The sequence below is a fragment of the Conger conger genome, chromosome 10, assembly GCF_963514075.1.
Source record: "Conger conger chromosome 10, fConCon1.1, whole genome shotgun sequence".
Lineage (NCBI taxonomy): Eukaryota > Metazoa > Chordata > Actinopteri > Anguilliformes > Congridae > Conger > Conger conger.
The window spans coordinates 12,731,812-12,754,236 of NC_083769.1; the positions used below are offsets into that span (position 1 = coordinate 12,731,812).

Below are 22,425 nucleotides of genomic sequence, written 5' to 3' on the forward strand. Positions count from 1 at the left end.
CGGAGTCAGCGATTGGCTGAGATCCTCATGGAACCACGTCCTGACGAGAAGATGAAGCGGGCGGGTGTGAGGATGCGAGGAGGGGGGTGATTTTGAAAAGAAGCGTATTGAGCTAGGTACCATTTGGTCAGAAAACGATGGTTATGATATTGTACTTACTCTTCTTCTATAATCGAGTCGTCCTACCTTTCAAATACCCCAAATGCGTCGTTTGTGGAGTCAGCAATTCCTGTTAAGTCGATAGAAAAAATGTACACGCTTAAAATATGAAAAATGCGCTATCATGTATGAGCTATGCTTTTTCAAAGCATCTGCTTATTACGTTTCCCTTGCAAATACTTTGACCAGCAGAAGAGGTTAAAAGGGCGAGCATTTATGTGTGCATACTGTACGATACATTTCCTTCCATTCCCTGGGTTTAATATGATATGGTTTGATATGTCAACACATTTTACACAAGACATATCTACGCTAGTAGTTTACATGCCTTAAAAAAAACCCTGCTTTCCATCATGCAATAAATGTTCAGAATATGAGTACAAAATAGTCTCCACCCATTTCAATCTTTGCTGAGAGGTGGGGTGGAATGGTTGGAACAAGGACAGTTCGAGAGGACAGTGTTCATTGCTTCGTTGCGGTGAGCCCCGAGAGACTACGAGCAAACTCCTAAAAAGAAAGTGCACCAGTAGAATAATCATGTGTATTTCTCTTGATTAGTTATTTGTTTGATAAAAAAAAAAATTCTTTAAAAACCTCTGCAGTCAGCCATATTATCATACCCAATGCAATGCACGCGGTTGATGCCTGGCCATAGTTACTTAAAGAGAAGAGATTATAGTTGCCAGATCTTCAAGGTAACTTAATGTTCCTTAAAAATGCCAAAAGAAGCAATGCAAAAACCAAATAAATGAAACAAATAAATAAAAAGTGAAACGTTGCATTTGTATCCCTACAAATACATTTTCACCTGGAATTAGCAAACTGGCTGTAGAAAACCATAACTGGGACACAGGCATGTGCAGAGGGGGTTGTTATTTTTTATTTTCTAAAAGAATAATATTCATTACATTACATTACATTAATGGCATTTGGCAGATGCTCTTATCCAGAGCGACATACAACAAAATGCATACCCATAACCAGGGATAAGTGCGCTGAAAGACCCTAGAGGGAAGTACAATTTCAACTGCTACCTGTACAACAAAAATAAGGACCAGGGCCTATTTTAATTTTAATTTTTTAAATTTTTTATATTCACAGTTTCCCATTAATTAACTGAACTGTGTTGATCCAACACAGGTGCCGAATGGAGCCAATTTGATGTGTTTCCTTGTAGACTCCTCTTTGCAATCTTCCTCTCTAGCAATCTCTAATCTAACAGCAGTTCAATTGCACTGCCAAAACTTGGTAATTACATAATTCTACACGTTCTACAAGTTACTCCACCATCCGCACCAGTTTCCAAAAATCCTGCGCGAAACACTGATTATTATTATTTTGCTGTCATTCATTTTCATTAATTTGTTTTGGTGAGAAATACACTCACTGATCACTTTATTAGGAACACTAATAATACTGGGTAGGGCCTCCCTTTGCTCTCAAAACAGCCTGAATTCTTTATGGCATGGATTCCACAAATATTGCAAATATTGTTTTGAGATTCTGTTCCACATTGCATCAGGCAATTTCTGCTGATCTGTGAGCTGCACTCATGCTTTGAATCTCCCGTTCTACCACATCCCAAAGGTGTTCTGTTGTATTCAGATCTGCTGACTGGGAAGGCCACTGAAGAACATTGAACTCATTGTCATGTTCATGAAAGCAGCTTGAGATGATGCTGGAAATAGGCCTTAGAAGATGGGTACATGGTCTGCAACAATACTCAAATAGGCTGTGGCATTCAAGCAATGATTGATTGGTATTACCGGGCCTAAAGTGTGCCAAGAAAACATTCCCACACCATCACACTACTGCCACCAGCCTGGGCTGTTGACACAAGGCAGGATGGGTCCATGGATTCATGCTGTTGCCGCCAAATTCTGACCCTCCCATCTGTATGCCTCAGCAGAAATTCATCAGACCAGGCTACATTTTTCCAGTCTTAACGGTCCAGTTTTGGTGAGCCTGTGCCCACTGTAGCCTCAGCTTTCTGTTCTTGGCTGACAGAAGTAGAACGCGACGTGGTCTTCTGCTGTTGTAGCCCATCCCCCTCCAGGTTCAACATGTTGTGCATTCTGAGATGCTTTTCTGCTCACCACAATTGTCATCTGAGTTATTGTAGCCTTTCTGTTTGCTTGAACCAATCTGGCCATTCTCTGTTGACCTCTCTCATCAACAAGATGTGAAGAACTGATGCTAACTGGATGTTTTTTTGTTTTTCACACCATTCTGAGTGAACTCTCGAGACTGTTGTGTGTGAAATCCCAGGAGATGAGCAGTTACAGAAATACTCAAACCAGTCTGGCACCAACAATCAGGCCACGGTCAAATCACTTAGGTCACATTTTCTCCAAATTCTGATGGTTGATGTGAACATTAACTGAAGCTCCTGACCTGTATCTACATGAGTTTATGCATTGCACTGCTCCCATGCGAGTGGCTGATTAGATAATCACATGAATATGTTGGTCTACAGTTGTTCCTATTAAAGTGCTCAGTGAGTGCATATTCTTTACAATAACTGGGTGTCGCAAATCAGCTTTTCTGAGTTGTGCCCTTTTCTCACTTTCAGCTCCTGCCCCTCAAAAGGTCTCTGCATGGCCCTGCTAGGACATATTGTTGAAAATAACAATACAACAAGTGTTGCTTAAGTGTTTTTCCCCAGGCTAAATTAGGACTCAATCTTCGAAGAAAAGGATCATAGCATGTTAAGAAAGACAACAGAGTAATGTATCAGAAATACTTTATTAATTGTTGGGCCAAAAAACAAAAATGTATTTGAACTAGTAACACAGTAAAATAGAATTGCATACAGATTCTGTAGTTGCAAAGGCCAAGCCCATTAACTATCATCAACAACTTAAAGACAATTACTGTATGTGCACTACTTATTCCAAACTGTTGTATTCTCTAAATAATCAGTTAAAATACAAACCTTTCAAACTACCCCAATAAAATGAACAAAATGTCTTAAATACATGTCCATGCTTAATAAAATATCAAATTTCAATGTTCACTTGTAGTGCTGCTGTTTATTATCAAATCCACACTTTCTTCACAATACAAATGAAGAACAACTCATTCCCAGAAACATAAATATTTATTTGTCCCCCCTATGCTGACCAGTCAATGAGACTGAATGAGACCTGGGTGGGTGCTAATACCTGGTCATACTGTACTCAGGGTATCTGAGCTGCTGGCTGTGAGATAGTCAGGGTTAGGGCTAGGTAGCGTCTGCTGATCTGCCTTCTTTACACTTCAGAGTCTGTATTTTGCCAGCTCCAGCTACCCCTGCTGGGCTTTGTCTGTCCCAGTGCAAATGACGCCCTCCTTTCCAGATACCAGGACCCCCCCTCCTTTCCATCTGTCTTCCAGGACCCTCACCTTATCGCAGAAAAGATGGACAGATGGACAGGGCTAATTTGCATTACGGTTTGAAGCCATGTTAGCAGGGGATGTGCTCAGCCCATTCCCCTCTCATGGCGGCAGCTGATGATATTATGTGATAGTATGTACATGTATATTATATGTATGTTCTATCTAAACCCATAATGTTTGAATGGAACACAGCCCCAACACAACCTGCCATGTCCATATCTTTCTCAGTACACATTACAGTAGAAGAGTGTGCCATTTGTCAGTTAGTGTATCATTAATTATTTTGTTGACGGCTTATGACAGGTGCTTTTGATAGTGTTATGTAGGCTTATAACTAAAATCTAATCAACAACAGCATTTTCATCCTTACTTCGGATGATTAATAACAGGGAAAACACATTCATAAATCGGCCACAAATAATGATACTAATGTAATAATGTAAATAAGTAAAATATGACAGAATTATGTCCAAAACGTTACAGAGGAGCTGAGCTGCAAGAGAAGCTATCGGCCCTTTCTGCTGCGAGAGGCTGATAAATAATGCACAATGAAGATATTTATTGGTTCCCCTCCTACCACCGCAGATAAAAAGGCCTTTTCTCAGATGGGGGCTGAGCGAGGCCACTCAGTGCCCACGCCCCTAAATCACACTGGTGGGGGGGGGGGCAAGCCTTTGTTTCAGCTCCCAGCCGCCTTGAGCCGTCCTATCAGCACTCTGCTGTCACGTGCTGCAGGCACGTTGTAGGGCTTGCCCTGGGCCAAGCTGAGCGCGGGAGGCTGCACAGTGTCAGAGGCGCCATCCTTCCAGAAACCACGTTCCTTCTTCTCTCTCTCCATTCCTGAGCCGCGCCCCTTTCCAGCGCAGCCGGCCGACGCCCTCTACCTCCCAGACTCTCTGTTGCTATGATGTCATCCCACTGCAGTGCACCATGTGACCCGGGTGTCACTGTGGATCTCTGTCGGCGCAGGCCACAGAAGCCACCTTTCTCTCCTGCCCCACACCGCCCACCACTCATTACATTACATTACATTACATTAATGGCATTTGGCAGACGCTCTTATCCAGAGTGACGTACAGTTGATTAGACTAAGCAGGAGACAATCCTCCCCTGGAGCAATGTAGGGCCAAGGGCCTTGCTCAAGGGCCCAACGGCTGTGCGGATCTTATTGCGGCTACACCGGGATTAGAGCCACCGACCTTGCGTGTCCGAGTCCCTTACCTTAAGCACTACGCTGCAGGCTGCTCTATGGCCATAGCTCCCTGGGTGCACTGCATGCCTGTGACTGCACACCCTTTATCCCGTCCCAGCGCGCAGGGCACAGAGAGGGAGATTCAAAAGAGGACAGCAGCTGCTGCGGATTCCGCGGCAAAGCCTCGGCTGTGGCTTTAAACCCGTTCTGCGTTTGGCTTTAAACTCCTGTGCTGGATCAGGGAGCACACGGAATAGCCAGCGCCCACAGGCCAGCCCGGTACCAGGCTCGGCTCGGCCCAGTCCGGCTTTTAAACTCATTTATAACCCCCGAGGAAAAGCCGAGTGCTGGTATATGCTGGTACATTTTGCCCTGTCGACAGAAAAAGGTGCCGTTGGCTAACTTCAAATACATACGGTTTGGGCACAAAAGAGTTTCAATCATCAAAGTGTGATCACCAGCAGTTTATTCGATGTAGAATTTGCTTTGGAAATGCACTCCCAGTCCGACTCTAGTAGCTTCCATTCATTCCCTCCACTGTCTGCATTGAGAGCCGATCTCACTCCCAGCTCAAACAAACACACACAAGAGACATTGTTACTGATTTGTTGTAGGGTAATGTCACTGTGTTGTTTTTGCAATAAGAAAAGGTCCCTTGAATTGTGAAGTTACGCAACAATATATTTCCATTTACATAGTTGTTGCATGTGGATTGGAAAGACGTCGCATTTGTACACATGTGGTCACACCTGGTCAATTTTACAAAACAGCCTCTCTGGTCCCCGATTTATCAGCCCACATCCGATTGGCTACCCAATTCGATTCCCCAGATCAGCTGACCTACCAAGTCCAGTAATGATCAGTAAATACCCAAATGTATGAATATTTGCATATATATGAACACAAACTGATAGAGCCCCCCACACACACACACACACACCAACACTCAGACAGCATTGCCAAATAAACATTCACTGTGCTTATTGACTCCATCGTGGACTCCTGACTATATTTTGCAAAGCTTTGTCAGAGATATCCTGCAGCTATGCTCAGTATGCCAGCTGGGGGGGTAGCGTGGTGGACACAAGGCGGACCGGAGGGCAGAAGGGGGGACCCCAGTCTGGGAGAGGCACGGGCCAAGCATTCCAATGGGACGTCCCGAACAGCTGGGGCATGGGGTGGAATTTGGGCAGCTGGTGGGATGAATGTTTTTTCAGACAGATCACAGCCTGTATCACAAAGCAGGACTACTGAGTTAGCTGTATAACTGCACTTGAGTAAAAGCTGGAAAATTGGCCTGTATCACAAAGCAGGATTATGGAGTTAGCTGGATAACTGCACTGGAACTGCACTGAATCTGGAGCATGGAAAAAAAGAAAAAGAGAAGGTTTTTAACATCATATGCAACAGTAGCAGGAATAGTGCCTGTAGCTCAGGCTATAGGTTTGAATCCCTGGTGGCACACTGCCATCGTGCCCCAGAACTGCTTTAGTAAATATGCAGCTGTATAAACAGATTGTATGTAAAAAGTGTAGACCTCTCAACCTCTCAACCTTTCAATCTCTCAATCTCTCAACCTCTCAGCCGCTCAGCCTCTCAACTTCTCCCCCCCCCCCCCCAGATGCTGCTCATCTGATCTACAACCTCCTTTCCATTTCACTTCTCCTCTTTTCTCTCTCTATGGGCTGCTTATATCAGAAGACCCTCCTCCTCAGCCTGCTCCATGGCTCTCTATCTATCAATCAATCTCGATTGGCACATCGGCAGACAGGCTGAGGTTTTGATAAGAATTCTTATAGATTGGATTTGGGATTCTGATTAGGATGCCGACACCTTGATTTTGACGAAGACTTCGGGCTGCGGGTTGAGTCTACAGGCTTTGAACGACAATAAAGGATTTTGAGTGTAGTCAGGAAATTACGGCACGGATTTCCGAATAGGATTTAGCCTTTTGAATCCAGTTTGGACGCCTTTGATTTAGCTCCCACCTCAGTATCCCTTAGATTTTTTTTCTTTACTCTTTCTTTTTACAGAGCAGGCCCTAACCCATTACAACAAATGAAACATAATCACAGAGAATGCAGACATGGTGTGCGGTCTGGTACCTTCTTCAGTCCATTGATTGGAGGATCAGGGTCACAGTTGATCTGTTCCATGAGCTTGATAACAGCTCTTGCAGAGCAGAAATCCAGACTGTCCACATGGACTTCTCCTCATCCTCGCCACTATGACCTCACACTCATAACCGTGAGTCATGTCTCTGGTGATTATAATGGGACCAGCTGGAAGAGTGTAACAGGGAGGGTACAATAGTTATTACCTCAGGGAAGAGTTGCGTTTCTCAGTGCTGGTAAGTACTGCAGAGGAAACTTGAGCAAAATGCATTAGCAGTATTGATTTACAGCACTCTCAGTCTGAGAGGAGAAATGAGAGAACTGAAAAGAGAGGGTCAGTCCATCAGTCCACCCTGATTGGCTGGAGAGATGAGCGCTTGGCTGCAGAGAGAGCCGATTGGTGGTAAACAGGAAGCTCCTCTGGGAGAATGATCGAACATGAGTCCGATTTAAGCCGCAAGCCCTTCCTTTTCAGCATAAAGGGGGAACTCGGCATTGGCTCCTGAAACCCACACAGCAAGTATAGGGAGGAGAGAGTTATCTTTATGATGAAAATATCTCCTCTTTGTCCATGGCAGTTAAAGGCATCGCCCTACGACAACCATGGCCTTTCCTTAGCACCTAATGCACGGGCTGGCAGATTACAAGACCCCGCCATGAAGCTCGCAAACTCACACTGTTGTTAGCAACAACCAGAGGGAAACATGTAAGGAGGAAATGGCGTTCCCATTTATCACAGCAGAAGCTGGGAGAGATACAGCAGGAAACATCCACTGTGTTTCTGCCATTTGGGAAATGCCTTATTGCAAATTGATTATTGCAAAAAGGAATCTGTCCTGGAATTAGGCGTTCACATGAGTCTGTAAAGCTATCCTGCGTGCATGTAAATAAAGGTGTTTACAGGAAGCATTGTCCTTGTTTTCAGGACCTTTTCTCTGGGTGGGTTTAAAATCTGAGCTTCACAGTAGATCTTCGCCGTGATGTACTCTCATACGGTGGGTCACACAAAGTCGGTCACAGTCCTTTTCTCTGAACAAAAGGGGCGTGTCCCGATGAGATAAAGAGCTGTGATTTGATGCACCTCCTTTGGGACACAATGAGACACTGTCAGCCTGAGAGCTGTTCTGACTGCCCCATGCCTCCCAGGGACACAGCCAGGAGACTGCGCAGCCCCACAAAAGGCCTACAGTCCTCCCTGCAGTAATGAGCCTGAAACAACCAGGTCATCCTTTAACCAGGCTGTGTGTGTGTGCGCAGCGTGTGTGTCTGTGTGTGCACAGTGAGAGGGTGTGTCTGTGTGTGCGCAGTGAGTGTGTGTGTGCGCAGTGTGTGCACAGTGTGAGGGTATGTGTGTGTGAGTGTGTGTCTGTGCACAGTGAGAGGGCGTGTCTGTGTGTGTGATCGTGTGTATGCAGTGAAATGTGTGTGGGTATATGTGTGAATGAATCACCTCTTGCATGGCATGGGGGCTAATTTTGGATGTGCACATTGCATGTCCTAAAACACTATGAATCAGGGCTATGGTACAGGCCTGGATTCAATCAGATTTTAAACTTTGAATCACAAATAGATTGTAACTTTAAATCACAAATAGATTGTCTTTTCCCTGCTTCCTGAATGTAGTTATGGCAAGATAACTTCCGATTGCTGAATCTGTAAGCAGGAAATTAACACTTTCATTTGTCATGTCAAAGATAAGACCAGGTCTGGGCAGGTTTTCCTTAGAAAAGTGATTGCATACCTTAGTAGGATTTCCGGTGGGGTAAATTCACAGAGTAAAATTTGGAACCTTTCCCAAACTGGAACATGGACCAAAATAAAAACAGCTGTGCCTGGTTTTACTGGGTGAACTCAATCATCATGACATACCCCTGTTGTAAAAGTAAAGATAAATAAAAATAAATAAATATAATAATTAAAAAATGACAAATAATAAATAAAAAGGGGTCAGGAGAGTACTCATTCTCACCATGTGGAGGAGGGACTGACCAGTGTTGGCCCCCCACCCCACCCCCAGAGCCAGCTGAATTCCGGCCATTAGTGCTGCCATTGAGGTCAGGTCATGTGACTCCCAGAAAAAAAAGAGCTTAATGGGGGCTGGCTTACTCAGGGGTTTCTAGGCAACAGGCCGAGTGGCAGTTGGGAGTCCGGAGGAGGGGGCTGGGTGTCTTCACCCAGAATACATCTTACAGCATCCTATGGCTTTACTCTGGGTCTTTTGTTTGGCTGCAGGAAGCAATGGAGCTCTACATGAGCTAGTTTCTTTTCTCAATGATGTCATTCATGATGAGTGATCTTTGAGTTCAGAGATGCATTTTTTTTTCAAACTGTACTTCTGACAGCTGACCTGAATATGCTGATATGAAATTCAATTTTTCTACCTTTTTTGATGCTCAAAGGAGACTACAGACACAATTGCTTAGAGTCTAATATACAACATTTTTCCCAGGTTTTAATTTTGAATCTGAAAAGCATTGTCTCACACACACCCACAGCCTTAACAATCAATATAAGTCACAGTTTTTTCCTCGGTAAACGAAAGTACTAGGCAAAAGTACTATTCAATATGAGCAACGGCCCTCAGGACAATGGTACACTGCCATTCAATCCAAACTGGGTTCATAGGTCATTTCTGATATTCATAATCTCGAATCTTAGCCAATGCAGTCATCAGCCATCAAGGTCATTATTGCACTGCATATCTGCCTACAAACACTTGTGTACTGTAAAGGATGTAGAAACAAATCCCCAACAGAAGCAATAAAGTGTATTACAAACTGAAAATAACATGGAGTAGCTACATTGCTAAACTGCCACACAGTTCTCACATTTATAATATCTCTGCAGTCTAACTTCAGTGATATGAGATTGTATTGTTTTGACAACCACCACAACAGTGGTGTACAGACAGAATTGAAGTGTCTTGGAGCAGTGCAGACATTTTTATGATTATTATTTATTAAATGTTATTATTTAATGGCCATTTGAGCAATCCAAGCTGCAGCCATTCCGCCTGCTGCCAAACCACTAATATACACGTACAGACAGGAATTAAGCATCGGTTGATTGTATGTGGAGTATTTATGTCAACTGTATTGCTTAAACACATGGACATACAAACATGTACCCTCAAATGCACATATTTCATCTTGACTAGCCTGTTTAATTTATTTTTCGTTTTTATTTCTGCTTCCGTTTCTCTCCGAAAAATGTCTGACACTCATACACCCGATTCTATGTTGGAGAATATGATTAGTTCGGTTCATTACATCAGGTGAAAATGCATTTAGAGGGATTGGTAGAGAAGGAGCGGAGCTCCGATTACGAGAACATATGTTAAACGCGAATGCTCATTTTAACGGTGTAGCCTGGCAACCTTTATTATTAATCCACAGCCAGTCCTGTTTCGTTAAATTAATGTGAGGAAATAAACCACACAATCCCAGAGTTTGTCTAAGGGAGTTTGTCAGTCTAAGCCTTGGCTACCTCTTCTTTACACTTTAAGAGCAGTCGTCGGATGCCGTTCTGATTACGCTCAAGGTTGCAGAAATTAATACGCTTTTAAAGAGATTACCCAAAATCAGAAATGGCAGTATTTAGTTGTTTAAAACGTTTTACAAATGTTCTCTGACAGAAATCACGTCGGCACGAAATTAAATGGTGTATGTACAACGGGTGATTGATGGCTAACTGCTTCCAGTAATTATAAAGCTGGGTGCGGTTCTGTGGGAGGAAGATATTTCCATGTTCTCATTTTAGCCAATGAGAAAAGAAAGGCTTCTCATATCCTGGAGGATGTTGTCGATTTGACCAATAGTAATTTAGCAGGCGTGGTCGTCTCAGCAACACTTGTATATATTAACACATTCACACCCATGTACCGCAAGTTCTCTTACATCGACCTCCTTGCTGTCGCACTGTAAGACGTTCCGTTCGGACGGAATTTCAACCTTCACTATCACCTGCCAATAAATACAATGGTAAGATTTTACATCTTTCTATAATAAGACTACGTTTTACATAAATTACAATGTAACAATATTTGCGTTTGTATTATAACCTAAATATAAATAGTAGGCTACGTTAATTATGATCTTCAAACATGCCGAAAATTAAATGAAAGAAAGAGGAAGAGGGTGAAAGCACGGCGTCATTGATCTCACAATATGTAGGCTACCACAGTCTTATTCGTTTACCTTTTGCCTGAAACGACTGTGTGGCATATTACCGTTATATTCTTATCATTAATCTGAATTCGGGAGGCGTCAGTAGCCGACTAGACCATTAGTATCGCCAAAGAACCGAGAAATACAATACATACGATTGATATAACACATGTCCTGTAAAATGAGGTAAATTAACAGCAGGATGCCTAGATATAAAATAAGCTATATGTTTAATGGTGTGTGGATACAATGTGGGATACAATGTGCCCAAAACTGAAGAGAACCTCCGCGTAGTGATTTCGCGGCGAATGGAATCCAGTTCCAGACAAAGACAGCTTGATAGAAATGCGATGTGATCTGAATATATTATCTGGATTTAACCGGCCTAGCGCTAGCAAGCGGGGCTGTCACTTGGATTTTTAGGGCAAAGATCTGGCCCCCATCCCTTTAGCCAACCCCCGCACGCATCTGATATCCAGACCGAACAGGGATGAGTGCGGGCGTGCGATGTAAAACGTAGAACTGGATCGTGTTTTGTGAAGGAAATACTAACCTTAGTATCTGGTGACAGCTGCAAAGGAAGAGTCTATCAGCATCGCTACTTATTCATTAAAAATGTACGTCCTGGTCAGGCAACAATTAGAAGAGACCTGGGATTAATTTCGTACATTATCCCCAGTAGGGTCCAAGGGGGAAATGTAGCTACTTGCTAGAGCGATTGACCTATTTTAGGCCCGCAAAGAACGGTGCGATTGAAAAATCTCCGTAGTATGAATCAGTCCTTTGTTTAGTGTACCCATGCTCGTTTTTATCAGTTAAAGTCACAGGCATTTTCTTTTAAGGAACTGTCCTAAAGAGCTCAACCAAATAATAATAAAAACCTTGCAGTTTTTGGTGTGGCTTTTCTGTTGATTGCTGTTGGACAAATAGAGCAGGTGTACACACACAATAGTTAAAAACGTGTCAAATATACTGAAACCGACAGGTTCTTCTTCAGTGCTGTCATAAATAATGAATTCAGTTTAAATAATGAGCTTAATGATTGTTCTTGTCCTTTTGTATAGATGAATGCTCCTGCGATGTCCCATATACAGAGATGCAGATGGGTTAAAGGTTCCTATTTAATTGGATTCAGCGTCATAATTGCTTGTATTTGACACACAAAAGAAAATAGTGTGAAGTGATTAGGTTTAATTATGCAGATTTAAGCTTTGAATTCTGAAGTTGTCATTTTAATCTCCCCAGCGTGAGTGCATCTCCATCCACGTGGGCCAGGCTGGTGTCCAGATTGGCAATGCATGCTGGGAGCTCTATTGCCTGGAGCACGGCATCCAGCCAAATGGGCAGATGCCCAGTGATAAGACCATCGGAGGAGGGGACGACTCCTTCAACACCTTCTTCAGTGAGACGGGAGCAGGCAAGCACGTCCCCAGGGCTGTGTTTGTGGATCTGGAGCCCACTGTAATTGGTAAGTAATCTTATCCTTGGCCTGCAGAAATGAGTTTGTCACATGTGTCCCGGAGCTGTCCTGCTAACTCCTGTGTCTCTGTCCGTCTCCCCAGATGAAGTGCGCAGTGGGACTTACCGCCAGCTGTTCCACCCTGAGCAGCTCATCACTGGAAAAGAAGATGCTGCCAACAACTACGCTCGCGGCCACTACACCATCGGCAAAGAGATCATCGACCTGGTGCTGGACAGGATCCGCAAACTGGTGGGTATCTGTCTGAGCCCTGTGAGACTGGAGGGCCGTATATATGCAGGCCTTGCGTGTTGACCCATACCAGGTCTTCTCCAGCAGTAATGTGGCTCCACTCTCTCCCCAGGCGGACCAGTGCACAGGCCTGCAGGGCTTCCTGGTCTTCCACAGCTTTGGAGGAGGTACCGGCTCTGGTTTCACCTCCCTGCTGATGGAACGCCTGTCCGTTGACTACGGCAAGAAATCCAAGCTGGAGTTCTCCATCTACCCAGCTCCCCAGGTGTCCACAGCTGTGGTGGAGCCCTACAACTCCATCCTGACCACCCACACCACCTTAGAGCACTCTGACTGCGCCTTCATGGTCGACAACGAGGCCATCTATGACATCTGCCGTAGAAACCTCGATATCGAGCGCCCCACCTACACCAACCTCAACAGGCTCATTGGCCAGATTGTATCCTCCATCACAGCCTCCCTACGATTTGATGGTGCCCTCAATGTTGATCTGACAGAGTTCCAGACCAACTTGGTGCCCTATCCCCGAATCCACTTCCCTCTGGCTACCTATGCCCCAGTGATCTCTGCTGAGAAGGCTTACCATGAGCAGCTTTCTGTGTCTGAGATCACAAATGCCTGCTTTGAGCCAGCCAATCAGATGGTGAAATGCGATCCCCGTCACGGCAAGTACATGGCCTGCTGCCTGTTGTACCGTGGTGACGTGGTGCCCAAAGACGTAAACGCCGCCATCGCCACCATCAAGACCAAACGCACCATCCAGTTTGTGGACTGGTGCCCCACTGGTTTCAAGGTTGGCATCAACTACCAGCCGCCCACCGTGGTTCCTGGTGGAGACCTGGCCAAGGTGCAGAGAGCGGTGTGCATGCTGAGCAACACCACCGCTATCGCCGAGGCCTGGGCCCGCCTGGACCACAAGTTCGATCTGATGTACGCCAAGCGCGCCTTCGTGCACTGGTACGTGGGAGAGGGCATGGAGGAGGGAGAGTTCTCCGAGGCCAGAGAAGACATGGCCGCCCTGGAGAAGGATTATGAGGAGGTGGGGGTTGACTCCATCGAAGGTGAAGGAGAAGAGGAGGGAGAGGAGTACTAAACTGGAGAATTTCAGTTACAGGCTGCAAACATCAACACAATTCGCATTTCACAGTCACAGTTCAACAAACATTGGCAGCCATTGTGTGGGCTGATAAATAAAAATTCCAGTCTAAAATGATCACCTGTACTGTGATTTCTTGGAACAGTGATTTTTGTTATCTGTTTATTGTATTATTCATCAAGCATATGTCTGTTCCGCATGTCACAATAAATGTTGATTTGGGCTTGGGTTAGTGTTCGGGTTCAGACCCTAGAGAGCATGCAAACCAGCAGCCACTTTTGTTCATTTCTGCTGGGGTGAGGGGAGAGACAAAGCAATTCTGCAAAACATATTTTAGTATTTAGCAAGTGTATTCATCCACATAGTAAACAAACAAGATTCTCATTTTGCAGATGCTCTTGTGCAGATGTCTTACAATGCAAGAGAGCAGCAGCAGCATCCTCATGATATTCATTCATTCATTCATCCATTATCGTAACCCATTTATCCTGAACAGGGTCGCAGGGGGGCTGGAGGCTATCCCAGCATACATTGGGCGAAAGGCAGGAATACACCCTGGACAGGTCGCCAGTCCATCGCAAGGCAAACACACCATTCACTCACACACTCATACCTATGGGCAATTTAGACTCTCAAATCAGCCTAACCTGCATGCCTTTGGACTGTGGGAGGAAACCGGAGTACCCAGAGGAAACCCACGCAGACACGGGGAGAACATGTAAACTCCACACAGAGAGGCCCCGGCCGACGGGGATTCGAACCCAGGGCCTCCTTGCTGTGAGGCGGCAGGGCTACCCACTGCACCATCCGTGCCGCCATCATCATGATATATTAGAAGCATTGATACAGGTATACATCATAATCCAATAATGCGCACAAATGTACGTTTGCATTATGTCCACAATATGTGCTACTGTCAATACCATCACAGTCATCAAAATGTATTAGATAAGTACTAGCAGGAGGGGATAGGAACAGAGGCAGGATGCTGGTGGGTCTACTGGAGATGATCAGTGACTGCTGTGTTGAGCACCTTGGGAAGTTCAGTACCTCCATGCCAGTGCAGACAGGCAGTGTGGACTGGACGATCAGCCCGACAGGGGGCAGGGGACTGGGCAGGGACAGTCTGTAATTGGCCTGTATGATCTGATGACTGACTGGAAGCATGATCGATCCATTCCTAATAGTACCAACGATGATGCAACTGGCAACTCAAAGGTGTGAGGAGAAGCGGCATGAAATGAGAATGATAACGTACTATTGTCAGTATCAGTGTTGGAGCTAAAAATGTTTTGCAAAAGCTACACAGTAAGGTAAATATCTAAATATTGTGTTTTCATTGGTGCTTTTTTTTTTTGTTGAATTCCCACAGAATCCAGTCAACGGTTGCTAGATTAATGCCCATAACAGCATAATCGACTCGTAGTTTACTTTCATCCTCTGAGAGTTCAGAACAAAAAGTTTTCATAGCCTACATTTGAAGCAAACAACCCTTATTTAAGATGCATGTCACAGCACTGCTTAGTTTATGAGGTAAATTCAGTGATACCAGATGATAATGGCATTCTAATCGGGAATAGGGACAATATTTCTGTCGTTCCTGGTATTTAAATAATAAAAAGGACTACGGCAGCTACACCACTTACACAGCGATAGGAAGCCTTATATTTACGTTTTGGGGGAAACATCAATGATCGATTTGAACGAGTAAAATAAAGAGAAGGCCACACAGACGGTAAGGGGAACAGGAATGCATCCACAATACGAAATCACAAAGGGTTAGACTGCCAGCTATGCCATTTGTCTGTTTTTTAAGGGACAACTGTATTTCCCCGTCTGTTCATTTTAAATTATCACAGTAGCCTATATTCTACGGCAGTGCCACTGGCAGGACTGACAACGAAAATAGGCTAGTTTATGAAAGGTCAATGTACAAAGACAATGTACAATGTAAAAACACACCTTTTCTCTCTACCTTAGTCCTCCCTCCTTATTTCCCCCGCCCCCCCCCTAAAGAATAGGATACGGTTCAAGTATCAAGGAATTACTGCACGATGGCCACAACTGTTTTAAACAATGTATTTTGCCTATTCTCATTGTATTAATCTCTTGATTGACACAAACTGATATTATTTTACTGATATCGTTACTATTTGACGGAATTAGACAACTATCCTCGGGATTAATCTGAATGCGAAAATGAATCAGTTCATAATTGAAATTCGTAGCCTATAAAAGACAGGACACTAGCTTTTCATATAGCCTAGTCCCAAGAATTAGGCTATATCGGCGTTGTAGTTCTTTCACCTGTCGAAGCTGCCGTTTCTAATGGACAGTGAATTATTTATTTATTTTTGTCGACTACAGCGATTAAATAATTCACCACATTAAAGCAACGCAAAAATCAGTCGTGCAGAATACCTAGGAATTTCCTCGACCATTCTGATTACATGATATCTACTGTAGGCCTACAGTGACTACATATTTGTCATTTGTCTTCAATTCTCATAAGTAATACAATTGCAGCAGGTTGCGATGATTGGGTGTTTTACCTCATGATAACACTAATAATATATTAATGTATTCAGGACGGAACCTCCCAGCTATATATACGAGGATTCTGCTGTTGCTTCTGCTTCTGTTACTCGCGCCGACTCTTCGCCGTCTGGACGAGTAGCGTCACTTCTCTATTTTCCCGGCTCATCATCATCTCTGCGCAATCAAAATGGTAAGTCATTTTCCGATGAGTTATACGATTCCTGTTATTGGCTGGATGCACTTAGGCATTATTGCTGCACATCATATTTATATTTTTTCAAACATTTTTTTTGACCTTCAAATTAATGCAGCAATTTTGACAAGCCGCAAGAAGGCCGACATGACAGAAAAATGGTGACATGATATTTGTTCCTTCGACGTTGTCTGTAAATGTATCATGCTGACGCGTTGAAATTGCATTTTTGCCTCTACAAATTGGTAGCTAATGAATAGCCTACCACTAATCCGCTACAAATAGCGTTCACTCGACCCTTCTACGTACCAGCAATCGCAGGATTAATGATAGACAAAGAAATATACGTTCTCTCGCGCGCCTCCATGTATGCCTTCCATGAATAAGCCGTCATGACGTATATGGCAGCATTTATCGGGAGGGTTGGCTAATTCTTTTTTCCAGTCTGTTTCTGTCCACCTTATACAGAAACAGCTGATTATTACATAAAACGATAGAAACGATAATTCGTGGAACCAGTGTAGGAATGTGGACTCAAATCGTTCCCAAGCGCCCTATTTTGAGATTACAGTGAGTGAATAATTTCGAGGACATCACTCGGCAGGTGTTGTTACGGCTGGGAAGGTAAAAATGCAGATGTGGAGAACCGATACTAGCTGTATGCAGCCGTTTCCCCGCATGATCGCATTTAATCATGGATTTCTTAAAAAAAAGACAAATCGGTAGGCTATATACAGACCAAAAAAACCCTCTAATCACTGACGCAGACTTGTTTAAAGTATCAGTATTTTTGTGTTGGCTACTTTAGATTGCTTGTCCCCCACTAATCTAATGTATTGTACATTCTGAAGAGTGTACAACAGTTACAGTGAGACAACAGGGTTTTTTAATCCAGCAACAGAAATTATGATTTCAAATGAACAATGACGACATAAGGATGCTGCTTCACATTGAAAATGAATTAAATAAAAAGCTATGGTTGTAAATGGTTTCAGCAGCCTTCAACGGGGCTCCTAGCAGATGGGGAGTAGGTCTAGGGTGGAATCGACCTCTCGTCTCATCAGACTTTAATGCAGCAGCAGGCTGCAACTAGCTGACCTAGATAAATATGAAATAAACCCGAAAGAAGAAAATCTTCCCAGATAGAAGAGATGAAGCATACATTTCTAAAACTACCGTTCCTATGCAAGCATTATTGTCAGGCACATTGAGCTCCCCCCCCTTACAGGGATATACCACACCCAAACAATCTTCTAGATCTTTCAAGAACTCAGCAGTAGGTGAGCAGGCTACTACCAACTGCAGAATGACATGTTAGTGCTCCGTCCAAACAAATTTGCAACAAAGACAAAATAAGACTGGTAACATGACTACACCTAGCATTTAAAGCAGTATGAGAGATCTTTGTCTGGGCTGAAGCATCGGAGCAGTTTTCGCTGTTTAAAAATGCTCTTCATCTTCAATGCTCTATCCGGTTTATAAAAAGGGATGCATCTCCTAAGCAGGGCACATTAAATGTAGATATTTAGTCATCAGTGAGCTCCATAATGTTTATAAATATGTATATCATAGAGATATGAGATCTCTATCATAGAGAACTTGGCACTGTGCTCCAAAATTTTAGATTTGTAATCACACATGATTACAATGCAGATTCTCAGCTTTTATTAAAGGGCATTTTTATATAACAATTTGTTATTTAGTTGATGCTTTTATACAAAGAAACCTGCAATTGATTAGACTAAGCAAGGTACAATCCCCCCTGGATTAATGCAGGGTTAAGAGCCTTGCTCAAGGGTCCAACAGCTGTATGGGTCTTATCGTGGCTACATCATTGCTTGAACCACCAACCCTCCAAGTCCCGGTCAGGTACTTTAGCCACAAGGCTACAGGCTGCCCAAATTTATGCCTGATATACATTTTACAGCATATATATTTCTATATGTTTTGCGATGTAGAAATTACATTACACTTTATATACAGTACCAGTCAAAAGTTTGGACACACCTTGCCTCTTTCTGCTTTTTCCTATTAATGTTTTATTTCCTCCGTTTGTAATCAAACAAGTCATACGTGGTCAAAGTGCAGATCCTCAGCTTTTATTAAAGGGTATTTTTGTACATTGGTTTCACCATGTAGTATATACAGTACTTTTTATACATAGCCCCCAATTCCAATGTTTGAGACATATTAACATAATGTCAAATAAAATAGTCATGTTTTGTAGTTTGTTGCATATTGTTTGCATGCCATGACTTCTTGAAGTCTGTATAGTACTGTGTAAAAGTCTTAGGCACCTGTATAACATTCTGTACAGATGAGATTCTTAAAAAATAATTCAATGAAAGGTCCTAAATAAACGTACTATACATTTTATTAGTAATTTGGCAGAATAGTTAAAAACTGAATCGAATCAATATTTTTTGTGACCACCCTTCAGCTTTGCTGTCCTGCAGTTTTATAAGACAATCAGCAGGGAGGTTATTCCAAGCATGTTGGACAACTTGCCACAGTTCCTCTGCAGACTTTTGTTGCTTCTGATCTCAGACAGCCTTGATCAAGTTTTTATGTAAAAAGTAGTCAATTGCTTACAGTAATATGTTACTTTTTTTAAATTAAATACAAAAATGTCTCTGTAAAATTAAATCTTTTGGAAAATGAATATTTTAAAATCTCAAATGTGTTCTTTTATACTAACACACACAAAAAAAAAACATATATATATAAAAAAGTCTAGGTCTCAGACTTTTCTCAGACAAATAGCTTCACAGGTGTTTCTTATTAGTCAAATGCAATTAGTCCGCCTCACAGCAAGGAGGTCCTGGGTTCGAATCCCCGTCGGCCGGGGCCTCTCTGTGTGGAGTTTGCATGTTCTCCCCATGTTTGCGTGGGTTTCCTCCGGGTACTCCGGTTTCCTCCCACAGTCCAAAGACATGCAGGTTAGGCTGATTGGAGAGTCTAAATTGCCCGTAGGTATGATTGTGTGAGTGAATGGTGTGTGTGCCCTGCGATGGACTGGCGACCTGTCCAGGGTGTATTCCTGCCTTTCGCCCAAAGTATGCTGGGATAGGCTCCAGCCCCCCTGCGACCCTGAATCGTATCTGTACAGAATGTTATACAGGTGCCTAAGACTTTTGCACAGTACTGGATGTCACTGACTACTGTCTTCATTCACAGAATTACCGGGCTTATGGCACTAGTTAGTATGGTCAGTTCACAGCACCTTAAAGATCTGGAAAAAGATCTTGGAGGCATACCAGACCAAGATTCACTTGGTGGGGGTGTAATGATTTTGACTTGTATGGCTGCCACAGATACTGGCTCACTTGTCTTTATTGATGGTGTAATCGCCAATAGCAGCAGCAGAATGAAAGTACCCAGACTCATTAGACACTGCTTCCAGCAATGATCCCAAACTGCTGAAGCAACAAAGGGGTTTTCAAAGCCAAAAGCTGGAAAATTCTTGACTGACCAAATCATTCACCTAATCTGAATACAATTGAACATGCATTTTATATGCTAGAGAAAAAAAAAAAGGCAACTAAGCCCCAAAACAAGCAGGAGCTGAAGATGGCAGCAGTACAGGCCTGGCAGAGCATCACCAGTGAAGAAGCTCAGCACCTGCTGATATCCATGGGTGATAGACACCGAGCAGTCATTGTATGCAAAGGATATGCAATAACATACTGAACAGGACTACCTTCATTTACATGACATTAACATATCCAAGAATTTATGGTGCCCCAAAATGGACAATAGACAGAGTACAAATACCCTTAAATAACAGCTGAGAATGTGCAATTTACCACATGTGAATTGTTTTGATTGAAGTATAGAGCCAAATCAAGAAAAACTATGTCTTTGTCACAAATATTATGGAGCTCAATGTATGTGCAATGTTTTCATAGAGATCTGAAGTTCATCGCTTCTTCCCCCCCTCTCCCCAGCGTGAGTGCATCTCCATCCACGTGGGCCAGGCTGGTGTCCAGATTGGCAATGCATGCTGGGAGCTCTATTGCCTGGAGCACGGCATCCAGCCGGACGGGCAGATGCCCAGTGATAAGACCATCGGAGGAGGGGACGACTCCTTCAACACCTTCTTCAGTGAGACGGGAGCAGGCAAGCACGTCCCCAGGGCTGTGTTTGTGGATCTGGAGCCCACTGTAATTGGTAAGTAATCTTATCCTTGGCCTGCAGAAATGAGTTTGTCACGTGTCCCAGAGCTGTCCTGCTAACTCCTGTGTCTCTGTCTGTCTCCCCAGATGAGGTGCGCACTGGGACTTACCGCCAGCTGTTCCACCCTGAGCAGCTCATCACTGGAAAAGAAGATGCTGCCAACAACTACGCTCGCGGCCACTACACCATCGGCAAAGAGATCATCGACCTGGTGCTGGACAGGATCCGCAAACTGGTGGGTATCTGTCTGAGCCCTGTGAGACTGGAGGGCGGTATATATGCAGGCCTTGCGTGTTGAGCCATACCAGGTCTTCTCCAGCAGTAATGTGGCTCCACTCTCTCCCCAGGCGGACCAGTGCACAGGCCTGCAGGGCTTCCTGGTCTTCCACAGCTTTGGAGGAGGTACTGGCTCTGGTTTCACCTCCCTGCTGATGGAACGCCTGTCCGTTGACTACGGCAAGAAATCCAAGCTGGAGTTCTCCATCTACCCAGCTCCCCAGGTGTCCACAGCTGTGGTGGAGCCCTACAACTCCATCCTGACCACCCACACCACCTTAGAGCACTCTGACTGCGCCTTCATGGTCGACAACGAGGCCATCTATGACATCTGCCGTAGAAACCTCGATATCGAGCGCCCCACCTACACCAACCTCAACCGGCTCATTAGCCAGATTGTGTCCTCCATCACAGCCTCCCTACGATTCGATGGTGCCCTCAATGTTGATCTGACAGAGTTCCAGACCAACTTGGTGCCCTATCCCCGAATCCACTTCCCTCTGGCTACCTATGCCCCAGTGATCTCTGCTGAGAAGGCTTACCATGAGCAGCTTTCTGTGTCAGAGATCACCAATGCCTGCTTTGAACCAGCCAATCAGATGGTGAAATGCGATCCCCGTCATGGCAAGTACATGGCCTGCTGCCTGTTGTACCGTGGTGACGTGGTGCCCAAAGACGTAAACGCCGCCATCGCCACCATCAAGACCAAACGCACCATCCAGTTTGTGGACTGGTGCCCCACTGGTTTCAAGGTTGGCATCAACTACCAGCCGCCCACCGTGGTTCCTGGTGGAGACCTGGCCAAGGTGCAGAGAGCGGTGTGCATGCTGAGCAACACCACCGCTATCGCCGAGGCCTGGGCCCGCCTGGACCACAAGTTCGATCTGATGTACGCCAAGCGCGCCTTCGTGCACTGGTACGTGGGAGAGGGCATGGAGGAGGGAGAGTTCTCTGAGGCCAGAGAAGACATGGCCGCCCTGGAGAAGGATTATGAGGAGGTGGGGGTTGACTCCATCGAAGGCGAAGGAGAAGAGGAGGGAGAGGAGTAGTAAAGGTGCTACACTTACGTGGAAATAACTCACTATAAAATCTCATTTTATCCATACGTGAATCTACTGACATCTGTGGAAGGTGGGAGGTGGCAGGATGGCAGGCTCTTTGTAATCACATAGTAAGAATCTTTAAAAGATTAACTGTTTGATAGTTGTCAGATCTGTGATCATGGTGTTTGATTTAATTTAATGTTTTGGCATATTATTTATTTCCCATCACATAAAATTTTTATCAAAAAAAGAATTGTGTGCATTTGTTGCAGAGAAGAACTTAGGCATGAAAGTGTCAATTAGTGAATCAGTACAGCTAATAAGGAATAATAATCTGTTGACCTTGAGAAGTAAAAGCCTGGCATTTAATAAAGGGAGACAGG

General features: G+C 44.1%; 2 protein-coding genes across 2 annotated transcripts; both read left to right on the forward strand.

Annotated features, from left to right (window-relative positions):
- Nucleotides 1–10,694: 10,694 nt before the first annotated feature.
- Nucleotides 10,695–13,933, forward strand: LOC133138624 (tubulin alpha-1A chain-like). The gene is made up of 4 exons (XM_061257534.1): nt 10,695–10,823; nt 12,255–12,477; nt 12,572–12,720; nt 12,833–13,933. The coding sequence occupies exons 1-4, from the start codon at nt 10,821–10,823 to the stop codon at nt 13,811–13,813; spliced, it is 1,356 nt and encodes a 451-aa protein (XP_061113518.1). The 5' UTR covers nt 10,695–10,820; the 3' UTR covers nt 13,814–13,933.
- A 2,471-nt stretch (nt 13,934–16,404) lies between these two features.
- Nucleotides 16,405–22,295, forward strand: LOC133138451 (tubulin alpha chain-like). The gene is made up of 4 exons (XM_061257228.1): nt 16,405–16,544; nt 20,495–20,717; nt 20,810–20,958; nt 21,071–22,295. The coding sequence occupies exons 1-4, from the start codon at nt 16,542–16,544 to the stop codon at nt 22,046–22,048; spliced, it is 1,353 nt and encodes a 450-aa protein (XP_061113212.1). The 5' UTR covers nt 16,405–16,541; the 3' UTR covers nt 22,049–22,295.
- Nucleotides 22,296–22,425: the final 130 nt, after the last annotated feature.